General features: G+C 41.0%; 1 protein-coding gene across 3 annotated transcripts in view; it reads right to left on the bottom strand.

Annotated features, from left to right (window-relative positions):
• stat3 (signal transducer and activator of transcription 3 (acute-phase response factor)) overlaps positions 1-12428 on the bottom strand; it is a 38700-nt gene that overhangs the window by 15721 nt on the left and 10551 nt on the right. For all 3 annotated transcript variants that reach the window (XM_062533003.1, XM_062533002.1, XM_062533004.1), the window contains exons 5-11: positions 11902-11983; positions 11658-11758; positions 10376-10527; positions 8395-8553; positions 6386-6478; positions 6241-6300; positions 6101-6124 (exon numbers count right to left, since the gene is read on the bottom strand). In XM_062533003.1, the coding sequence (XP_062388987.1) occupies positions 6101-6124; positions 6241-6300; positions 6386-6478; positions 8395-8553; positions 10376-10527; positions 11658-11758; positions 11902-11983 (671 nt within the window). The remainder of the gene's footprint in view (positions 1-6100; positions 6125-6240; positions 6301-6385; positions 6479-8394; positions 8554-10375; positions 10528-11657; positions 11759-11901; positions 11984-12428) is intronic.

The following is a 12428-nucleotide window of genomic DNA, read 5'->3' on the forward strand; positions in this document are numbered from 1 at the left end:
CTTACTCCTACATCGTTTATGCGAGTTCTTTGCTAACCTACTTGTGAGAGCACGGTGTGCTGCCTGTGCAATAATGTTTCGTGTCACTTAAGCAGATGTTTGAATAAAGAGGTTGAAAGGAAATGAGAAAATGTGTAGGCTTAAAGCCCGTGCGCCAAGTTAAATTTATAATTATGATTGACACAAAATATATAGGGGAAATACATGTTTGACAAGTCGATGTATTGTTTTGTATGTTTTTCGACACATAAAGGCACAATATAAGATGATAAAGTTGGTTATTTTCAGTACCTACTTAAAACTCCCCCTACCCCCCAAACGAACGGATTGACGTCATAAGAGTGACTCCTGCAGGTCCCTGAGAGAAATGGCGGGTTGCTCAGGTTTACAGCTGTTAGGCCTACCTGTCAGTCAAATAACTCCGCCATGACCCAACTAATTTTATCATTGAAAACTTCCTCCTAAAAGTAAAATCATTAGCTTTCCAGTGGTATGATTGGTTAAGGGATTTGTGTGAATCGAGAGTTGAGGTCTTCTTCAGCTGAAGGAAAAGCAGCAAGAAGCACAATAGCGCATCACATCACCTTACGTCGTCTGAAGGAGAAAATGCGGGATCAACAGAGATTGGGTAAGTATTTTATGAGGTTATTAGTTGTTATCCATGTTATTACTTCATAGTAATTTTTAAAACGTATTATTTTTAAGTTATTTCAAGCTAAGTTATTTTTGCCGGTAGCACCGTGTGTGCTATGCCTCGTGGTTCAGACTGGTGGTGTTCAAATTCATGATATTTTGGCACACTGTAATCTTTAGTAGGCTGAATCAGAGACACTTATACTACATGCATGATTTCCAGTCATTCTTGTGGGATTACTATTATGTCAGCCAAGAACAAGATCGACCGACACTTAAAATATTCTATTTTGAACGATGTTGCTTGTCATTTAGGCTATACAGAAACTAGCTAAGATGTTGCTTGCGTTGTGTTGTCTCCATAAAATGAACTCCCGTGCATCCTTTTTGTCGAGCAGCTAATCGGTATTTTATTGTCAAATAAACCTGTTATTCCGTCGAAATATGTAGCACAATTTCAATAGTAGGCTAATTGTTTGTAGGCTGCTGTAGCATCTTGCTTGTGAGCTAACCTAGCTAGCAGTTTTGTGGGTGTGTGTTTTGCTCGTGCATGTCGGTTCACTTGGTAGCGTGGCATCAGAGACCACAACAACGAAATTGCAACTCTCTCACTGTTAATCGAGGTGAGCAAACTAATCACTGAAGTTATGGTAAGATCCCTCATCTAATGTCATAACACGCCTGGCTGTTGAAATGGGCACGTACAGCTCGCTAATACTAATAGCAACAGAAGCAAGCTACGTCTAGTGCACGTTTGCATAGTTAGGATCATTATGCTGATTGTTTGCTCATTCAGTCCCAATGGATTATAAAAGGTATTTCCCAACATTGTTTACATATAGGTTGCAAACTTAGAAAACACGTGGGGAATCTAAACTCTCCTACCAGCATGATTAACGTATTAGCTATCCAGCTGGTTTCAATCAGCAGCGCAGCTGAGTATAGCTAAAATAATGAAAATATGTCGGAGGAGAAAGAGAAACGCTGCGATAATGAAAATGTCAGAGGAGAAAGAGCAACGCTGTATGCTACGACCAACTAGTGCAGAAGCAGAGATGTAGGCAAGCCTACAAACATGGTAGAAGTAGCCTTCTAAAGAAAAGGGCTTCTTTTTTCCCCCTTTAGGAAAAAAAAATCAGATCAGCAAACCTGTTACTGCATTCAATCCAGAATGCTAATAAAGCATCCACTGATAAAAATTTAAGTGAAAAGTGTGATGGTGTTTAAGATTATGTGTAAGTGACATATAATAAAACTAAACCTATTCACTACCATGCTTGTTTTTTTGCTTCTGTTATTTTAGATGGCACAACTGGTGGAAGCAGCCAACTAACTGCAGGACATTGGCAACCATATGACCCCATGGACAATGATGATGGCATGAATATGGAAGATGGGAAGCCTCTGAATAAAGAGAAAGACAAGGATGTCCTGAATGTGCAGAGTAATCTCACCTATCCTTCTTTCTTAAATTTCCCCTTAGTGGTCAATAATCTATTTTACAGACATAAACGTCATTTACACCCCATCATCTGCTAGGTTTAGATGGACAGATGGACACACGTAGGCCTACACATATCAGCTGTGCCGGAACGTACATCACGTATCTGGTGTGAATGTGGCGTTATGTGTAACACAACTGTAATATATTGTATAAAGTATGATTTCATAAACATTTGTATTTACAGTTACTGTCTTAGTTAATTCAGCCTTCTGATAATCTCCCCATTTCCACCAGCTCTAGGATGCATCTAGTATGCATACCATTTTTTTTTAATTCTTTAAATTGACCTTTACATTTATAGTAATGATCCATGACCTAGTCAAATTTGGGTACATCATGTGAGTGCATTTGCATCAACCTTCCTTCATAGGTAAGCTCCCATCCTTGAGGAGCTTCAACCCCACATGTATTGTAAAATAAATGCTCTTAATTTTGCTCTTCATATTGCAATCTTCAGTCAATAAACAATTTTTCTTTAAATAGAATTTATGTTTTCTGTGTATTGTGTTTGAACTTCTGTACACATTTTGTTTCCTGACTGCCAGCCAGTATAGCTTATTTTCTGTTTAAGTTAGGACAAGTAGTCAGTAAATAGCCCCCTTGCTACTTTCACACAATATGACAGCTTGTGATCAGAATTATTTATTATTATTATTGCTATTATTGATCTTGGCCAATTAAAACATTTGTACATTCCACCTTCTTGAAACTGCTTGAAAAGTCTTGCTCAGTCTTCTGATGGCTGAAGCAAGAATGAGGGCCTCCGGATGTGCCTCCCCAGAATGCCATAGGCCCAACGTACCTGTCTGTATGCTGTGTAGTGGTATTGCCACGGATAGGGATGTAACAGTTAAACTAGATATGGACAGCTGGATTATTTTTCATATGCTGTTGCAGAATTAATTTGATTTGTTCACTAGACTACTGCTCTGATGATGAAATGAATACCAAAAAAATAATGTGAATGTGTATACATACTGATGACTACTAGTCTGTAGGATCATTCCTGCCTGAAGTTTGGTAGGCAATCTTGAGAACAAAGGGGGTTCATACCATGCCTCAAAGTCAGGGCATGTTTGTCTGGCAGAGGGTAATGGTCAATAGGGCCCAGAACCCACGCTTCTCTGCACAAGTTCTCTACAGCTGAGACCATGGGCTGGCAATGCCTACATAAACATTATCAATCATAACGATAAGGTAGGCTATGATAACTCCTTTCTCTCCCTCTCCAACAATCGGTCATCACTCATGGTAGCACCATGATTTGCTCATTACAACGTCTCGCACCAGTCTGACAATTATGCGTTTTTCAATGAATTGATAACCCGGTGTTGTGTCGAATTGGGCTACCCGTTGAGTTGCGCTACCATGCAAGTGCAGTGGAAAAGACAACGGACAATGTACAACGACTGTTATGTGCTATCTCAGCGCACAATATTTCGCATACCGTAGTCCAGTGTTTTTCAACCACTGTGCCGTGGCACACTAGTGTGCCGTGACACATTGTTAGGTGTGCCGTGGGAAATTATCCAATTTCACCTAAGTGGTCTAAAAAAGAGTGAATAGAAATCATTTTCTTTGTGTTCATTTGATTCCTATTCAAGACACTTTGACAAGAATGACTTGATATCATTAATGCGGGCTACAGATTTTTATTTAATTGAATTTTCCATAAAATTTCATTTTATTTAACATTTTTGGCTGGTGGTGTGCCTCAGGATTTTTTCAATGAAAAAAGTGTGCCTTGGCTCAAAAAAGGTTGAAAAACACTGCCGTAGTCAACCAAAATCGCTGAGCCAAAAACAAAACAAAAACCGGACATATTCATGTTGTTTATTTCATTTCACCTCTCCGTTTTGAAATAGGCTAGTCCGGCCTGTATGCACCACCTGGGATTCCTCGATTAAACATTGGATAGTGGGTGGCTGGTAGCAGCATTTTAGCTTGCAGAAACAGCACAAACGTGTCATTCAGAAATGCTAAACACAACGGTAGCACATCAAGCAGCATGGAGTGCGTCCCTGGACACCGAGCGCCTGTCGGAGTTGGGAGTTGTCATAAATGCACACAAAGCGTAGTGGAAAGACGTTGAACACTAGAGGTCATATGATGTATTTCAGACAGATTTAAATGAGGCATAAGGAAGGTCAGGTGAATGTTAAGAGGGAGGACGATTGGCTAAATTAGCTGTAGGCTACTTTCAAGGTGTTTTAGTGAAGGCGCATTTTTCTACATTGGATAGGCCTATTTTGCAAGTTATGCCTCCAAATTAATCTTCATGTTTGCTATTTAAAGTTTCTGAACTTTTGAGTTGGCTTTATTAAAAATTGATGAGAGTGAGAATTTGAAAAAAGTAGCTGCTATCGTTCTTTGGCCAATTTATAGGCTACTTACCAAGACAACTGACTCCACCAGCACATGGTTTTCTTCACACCAGATATTTATATTCCTTAATGGGAATTATTTAATATTTGTGTTTAGTCCCTCATCCCTCTCATGTCTGGGATGCTCAAAATTGTATGGCTGGGTGCCATTATAGAGGTTTAAGAGAGATTTTGGATCTCCTCAGACTCAAAACTCTCCATATTGCATAATACTTAAATAGAACTTTCGTGGCAGGACTCACTCTTCTGACGTCATAACTCAGCTGTGATTTTAAAATGTGATTTTGACAGAAATGGCTATAAATGTTACTGTATTGCAATTATAGTAATACTTTTAATGGTAATTATATCTTCACTGAGCTATCTAACCATTATCCAATAAATAATAATAAAAGTTTTAAGTTAACGCACGCACTTTAAGTAACATAGCCTATAGGCTTAGATTTTGACGCAGAACAGACTATTGTCACATATTCCTTTCTCTGTTTTTACCTCATAAGCCTAATAAAAAAAATAAAAAAAAGGCTACACAAAAACATAATGGCAAACGTTTCTGGCAACGTCTCCTTTCATAACTTGTAGGCTATTCTTGTCCGGTTTTAATAACATTATGTCCATTGAATTAATGCTATTTTGCACGCTAAAATCTGAATCATCACAAGTACATTTACAATAAAGAATGGTAACGTAAGTTGGATCAATATATTCTTAGTTGTAATCCCCCTGCATATCCTGCTGGTGACTCCACTGAGGCATAGCGTTACGACGCTCTTAGGCAGTAACGAGAACTCTGGATCACTCGTAGATCTATGAGTGTTTTCACGATGCTCTTAAGCTACGATGGTTTCGGGAAACAGTCGGCAAATCTTAAGACGGTCGTAAGAGGGACTTTACGATCATCGTAGGCTTACGATGCTTTCGGGAAACGCACCCCTGGTCTTGGACTTGTCTTGGACTCGACAAAGGTGGTCTTGACTACAGCCCTGTTAGAATGGAACTTGGATAATTTCTTCACCATCATCTAAATCTCAATGAGACTAGCAGTGCTATACCTCTGCTACAATCAGACAATCAGTCTTCCCCTGCTACAATCAGAAATAGGGCACTGTTGAAAACGTCAGACTTTTTTGAGATTGTTGTCCTTGTTGTCATGTCAGTGTTGCTCTGATTTCAATAACATGTAGTTAATTTGCAGCAACTTTTAATATTAGCTTAACATAGACAATCTTCCAGATGACTGAGCTACCTCTAAATATATATATTTTTTTGTCAAACTTTTTGCATATTTCTAATTTTGAAGTTAAAAGGAACAGTTTAAGAGGTTAAGACACTAACATTTTGCAAAAAGATTAAATAAGGACCACCCTACTGGTCACATCCAAATAGAACACTTGCGCAATACATGCACAACTAACGCAAGCAGGAAGAGAAGCAGGGGAGAGTTTAAAGAGTGGGTAGAGGCTCTGATTGAGACATGATCACAACAGCACACCTCGTTACATAAAATGGGATTGCTCAACAGAGGATGTGGTTTTATTTTACCTAACACAGCATACGGCCTACACAGTAATAGACTCACCCTCGAATAGCATCTCCTGATTCCCTGCAAAAGAACAAAAAGCAGTTTTGTTATGTCGTTACCGTCTGGTCTCTATAGATCATGACAAGAATAATCCTTCCAAGGAACATGGCCTTGACCGATATTGAACTTGAACTTACTTGTCAATGCAGACTTTGATCTTCAGCTGGTAGTTCAGCTCAGGGAATTTCACCAGTAATCTGAAAAGCAAGATCCCAAATCAGAGCCCGGTGTGTGTTTCTGCGCCTTTGTGTACGTGCACCTGCACATGTGTCCTTTCCTCACCTGACTTTGTTGGTGAACTGGACACCCGTTTTGATGACCAATGGTCTGTCAGGATGCATGGGCATACAGGGCTGCCTCTCGACCACAAATGCACTGCAAGAGAACACATCAAGCTCAAAACAAGCATTCAGTTTTGTGGATTGGCTCAGTGCAACCCTACCTATGCGTGTGTCTGTATGTCTGTGTGTGTGTGTGCGCGTACAGTAGGTTGATCTAAACTATCAGCAGACCAGCCATGTGTAGCCCATGTTTCACTTTTCCCCTACAGACAGTGTTAAACGCTTAAAACTGATGTCTTGGTGCCATTTGATAAGGGATGTTAAGGGTAAAGGGTGCCTGCAGGTGCCTGGAGTAAAGGTTATGCTACACAGACTACAGACAGCCATCTATGCCTTGGCTGCCTTCATCATTTCTCTTTTCCAAAGCCTTGAGTCTTGTCAGCCATTTAGCTAATCCTTGTTAGCTGGTTGCCAACAACAGTGACAAGTCCCATAACTGCTGCGTGTGTGTGTGTGCGCTCTCATTCTCACTCTCTCGCTCTCCTGCGCAAACAAGCTCGCCTGCACGGCCAACTGTATGTGCTTCTACTGCAGAAAGTTTCACAAATGAATTTGTTTGCTTTACAGAAATGGCCTACGGTCATGCAGCTAATAGGCTGCAGTGAAGAGTCAGGATTTGTTTTAAGGGGAAAGGGGTTGTCTTTTTGTTCTCTGCATACCCATCCACGTGTAATTTACACACACACACACACACACACACACACACACAAACACACACACACACACACACACACACACAGTGGTGGGCAGCCCTTCATCCGGAGCAGTTGGTGGTTAGGTGCCTTGCTCAAGAGCACGTCATCCATGGATGAGGATGAGCTGTATTAATCACCCCACCCACATTTTTCCTGTAAATTACAGCAGAAGGTGTCCTTGATTGAACCGACCACCCTTCGGTCTGATGCTCCATTCACATGCTATGGAAAAGATGATATTTTCCATTTGTGAACTGGTAGTTACCAGTGTGTTGTGTTTAAGTGCTTTGTTGCCGTACTGTTAGGAAATTAGTAAATTACCTGCCACTAATCACTAGCTAGCATATCGCTCTGGGTAGGTAATACCAAACCATAACAGCTTTTTAAAAATTAACACTGAGTGTCAAAGCATTATATTACAATTGTCAATGACACAACATTGTATAGGCTACAAAAAATATCTGCGAACAGTAGCAAAAAATGTTTAGTAGTAAACAATGCTATCATTCACAACTCTTCATTTGCTCTCCGCCATGTTGAAAATGTCAGGTTATCTCATCTCGGCAACTCGTCCATCAAAATATTCTAGGAGTTGCCCAGTGGAAAATACCACATGAGATGGTGTTCATGTGCATTTTTGACCTCAGCTTTTGGTATTCACCATAGTTACCATAGCACATGAAGGCACCATGATTCCCTACCCAGTGGCCCATGGTGCATGGTGGTGTGGTAGGGCACACAGGGGAATTCTCTCACTCCCCATAACCTGATGGTATGCACAGTGCGTGCGGCCATACACCTGCAGTGCAGGCACTGCTGACGTGATTAGATGGGCTTTCTGTTCGGTTTATGTAAAACTTTCAGAGGTGGAAAACTCAAGGTTCAGAAAGTAAAAGTCCAATCATGCATTGGTTCCACCTGTGCAATTAACACAGGTGATCTAGTCAATTAGCTGGCTGAAGAGTTGTGTTCATTAGAATCAGCTGGTTTAAGTGAATGGTTGGCACAGATACAGGTATGTGGTAGGACTTTTACTTTTTGAAGCTGGACTTCTCCACCTCTGAAAACTTTTACATGGCAAGGACACATTGTATGTTGGGCTATATTAACCAAAAGCACACATTTTGTAAATAAGTGGATCGGGTATCATTTTCTCTTCTCTTAATATTAGCTGTCCGAGACGTGGTCAGGTTGATTTAAATATCGGGTGAATGCGGGCCACGTGTGTGTGTGTGTGTGTGTGTGTGTTGCTCACCTCTTCATGAGATTCCTGAAGAGGTCAACAATCTTCTCCTCCAGTGCAGGTCGGTGCTGGATGATGGGGTCTCCCTTATAGGACACCTTCTGCTGTAACTCCTCCAGCTTACGGATCTGCTGCCTGATCTGCAGCTGAGACTCAGCCAGAGACGTGAACCTGGACAGATAGAGGGAGGGAGGGAGAGAGGGAGGGAGGGGGAGAGAGAACACATTTGACATTAAAACACTTTTACTAAATCACATGAATCAAGAACAGCCCAGCCCCAACCAACTACAACCATGCTGAGACATTTGCTCAGATCAAATGGTGTTGTAAATGGCCACGTTCATAACACTATTGTAAATGGCCATGTTAATAATGTTACTCTGAGAAAGATGTGGAGAAGGCAGAGTAAGTAGAAAACAAGACACCCTGTTGTGAGAGGCCCATAAATGGTTCACTCTGTCATGTTCAGTGTGTGGAGTGGTGGTTATATACAACACTTCAAATATTTTGTTGGCATCAATTAGTTACTTTGGGCCACCAAGGAAACTTAAATATACTACTATAGAGTATATATATATATATATATATATATATATATATATATATATATATATATATATATATATATATATACAGTACAGGCCAAAAGTTTGGACACACCTTCTCATTCGGACACCCCTTCTTTATTTTCATACTATATGACTATGAAAATTGTAGATTCATACCGAAGGCATTAGAATTATGAATTAACACATGTGGAATTATATACTTAACAAAAAAGTGTGAAACAACTGAAAATATGTCTTATATTTTATGTTCTTCAAAGTAGCCACCTTTTGCTTTTAATACTGCTTCGCACACTCTTGGCGTTCTCTTGATGAGCTTCAAGAGTCACCTGAAATGGTCTTCCAACAGTCTTGAAGGAGTTCCCAGAGATGCTTAGCAGTTGTTGGCCCTTTTGCCTTCACTCTGCAGTCCACACGGTGGTTGGAACCAAAGGTCTCCGATTTTGACTCATCAGACCAAAGCACAGATTTCCACTGGTCTAATGTCCATTCCTTGCGTTCTTTAGCCCAAACAAGTCTCTTCTGCTTGTTGCCTGTCCTTAGCAGTGGTTTCCTAGCGGTTATTCTACCATGAAGGCCTGATTCAGGCAGTCTCGTCTTAACAGTTGTTCTAGAGATGTGTCTGCTGCTAGAACTTTGTGGCATTGACCTGGGCTCTAATCTGAGCTGCTGTTAACGTGCGATTTCTGAGGCTGGTGACTCGGATGAACTTATCCTCCGCAGCAGAGGTGACTCTTGGTCTTCCTTTCCTGGGACGGCCAGTTTCTTTGTAGCGCTTGATGGTTTTTGCGACTGCACTTGGGGACACTTTCAAAGTTTTCCCAATTTTTTGGACTTACTGGCCTTCATTTCTTAAAGTAATGATGGCCACTCGTTTTTCTTTACTTAGCTGCTTTTTTTCTTGCCATAATACAAATTCTAACAGTCTATTCAGTAGGACTATCAGCTGTGTATCACCCCTGACTTCTGCACAACACAACTGATTCTCAACCCCATTTATAAGGCAATAAATCACACTTATTAAACCTGACAGGGCACACATGTGAAGTGAAAACCATTTCAGGTGACTACCTCTTGAAGCTCATCCAGAGAATGCAGAGTGTGTGCAAAGCAGTAATCAGAGCAAAGGTGGCTACTTTGAAGAAACTAGAATATAAGGCATATTTTCAGTTGTTTTACACTTTTTTGTTTTCCACATGTGTTAATTCATAGTTTGATGCCTTCAGTGTGAGTCTACAATGTCAATAGTCATGAAAATAAAGGAAATTCATTGAACGAGAAGGTGTGTCCAAACTTTTGGCCTGTACTGTATATATATATATATATATACCCATATACAGACAAATAGGGTGCCTGGGTCCTACGTTTGTGGTCCTTGACATACAGTAAGCAACACTGTGCTTGTGTGTGTGTGCGTGGCCAGGTACCATGTCTCCAGGCGGTCCAGGCAGATGTTGGGCGGGCCTCCGATACAAGCGATCTGCTGCCTCCTCTTCCAGTCGGCCAGCTCCTCATCCGTCAGGTTCTTCTGCACAAAGTCCATGGCAGACAGCAGCGCAGCCATCTCCGTCACGATTTGCTGTGAGAGGACGGGATTTGCAGAGAAAGGATGAGCATAGTGCTGTGTGATATGACAAAAGTTATTTCCCGATATAGGCAATTCTATACCACGATAATGATATATATCCCGATATAGTATTTCTACTTAAAATTATATATTTACATCCACACATGAATGCACATTTTTCTTATTGTTTCTAAAAAAAGAGAGAAAAAATAATGACGTTAAACCCAATAGTAAGCCTATATGATCTAAATGCCATAGCCTAGATAGGTTAGCAACACACATTTGAGAGATGCAAGTGAGCAAATCAACTTGATATTAGCCTATAATTGTGTGTTACAATAGCATCACTTAAACTAGCAGCAATGTCTCGCTGTTAATAGCACTGCGGCGCATACGAGTGTGTAATGGGGAAAAGACGTAGCCTACAGCCACAGGCTAGCTTTTAGGGGAGACCTGCCTTGCGCGCACCGCTTCTTCAGAAGAACACAGTCATTCTTAAAAGTATTGTAAAGTAGGTAACATTAGGTGTTGTGACATTTTTAATTTCAGGGTATTGTAATACTTTTCTTGTATCAGTGCACCGTGCAACACTAGTCTTTATGCCAACGTCAAAAATGTTCAATTTGTTTACTATTTACTGCCTGTGTTCATTTGCCTGGCCTCCCATCCCGAGTCAGTAAATTAAGTTTACGTTGTCCGCTGCGAGAAGTGGCAACGCACCTGCAGTTAAATGATCTGAGCAGTCACAGCCACACACATTAAAATTACGATATAAACGGTAGAGGACTGTATCGTACGATAGGCATTTTTCTGTCGTACAATGATATATACCGTAGTATCGCACAGCACTAGATGAGCAGATGAACAACTGCAAAGGAAGCCATGCGTGCAAATCCTTTCTCTCAGAGACTGACCACGTGCACACTAAGAGCACCCCTCAGAGTCAATTTGACTCAGAGCATCTCCTGCATTATTTAGTATTGGGAAACAACAAAGGGACAGCTTATAGCTAGTTAGTGAGAAAAGGGACCACAACTAAAGAGAAACAATGGCAGAGAGAGAGAGAGAGAGAGAGAGAGAGAGAGAGAGAGAGAGAGAGAGAGAGAGGGAGGAGGTAAAGAGGTGGGCTGGTGATTGCCTACCCTCCTGAGCTGGTCCAGGGCACTGAGCATTTGCTCCAGCTGGGCCATCTTCTGTCTCGTGGCTGCAGCCTGGCTGTTCCCATTTAGGTCCTGGGACAGCTCTGAATGCACACACACACACAGTGAACAAAAAATGAGTTCACTTGACTAGAGTGGTTATGCCCCCATTTTATGCGGTATGAATGGATGTTAACTGTTAATATCCTGATGAGTTGCATAGATAAGCAAATAATGCTCAGCTTACCACCAGCACTCTTTAATGTCTTGTAGTTGAAATCGAAGTCATCCTGCAAATTCTCCAGCATCTTCATCTTTTGTTCCATGTCCTTGAAAGAGAAAAGAAAAATGAACACCATCTCCATCTCCATCTCCATCACCATCACCATCACCATCTCCATCACCAACACCCTCAAATCACAAGCATCAACATCCCCCTTCTGGGCTTTCATAGGCAGCCTTTGCAGTTGCATTCACACATGATGTACAGATACACTGAATTAAAATGATATCATATGTGTGCATCTACAATACAGTATATAAAACACAATGACAACTTAATGTTCGAAAAGTGGAGATGAGCGCTTGCTGTAGCCATTTCAGATCCCTATTCCTGTACCAAGATCAACACTGGATCGCTGGCGTTCCAGATTTATTTGGCAGGGTTAGAGACCGAAATAAGACTCCAAGTCTCTACAGCTCTCTAAATCTGATGGAGGGTTTGCTTTAGCCTCAAAATATATTTTTGGGCTGCACAAGTAAAGCCCATGGTTG

The sequence above is a fragment of the Sardina pilchardus genome, chromosome 3, assembly GCF_963854185.1.
Source record: "Sardina pilchardus chromosome 3, fSarPil1.1, whole genome shotgun sequence".
Taxonomy (NCBI): domain Eukaryota; kingdom Metazoa; phylum Chordata; class Actinopteri; order Clupeiformes; family Clupeidae; genus Sardina; species Sardina pilchardus.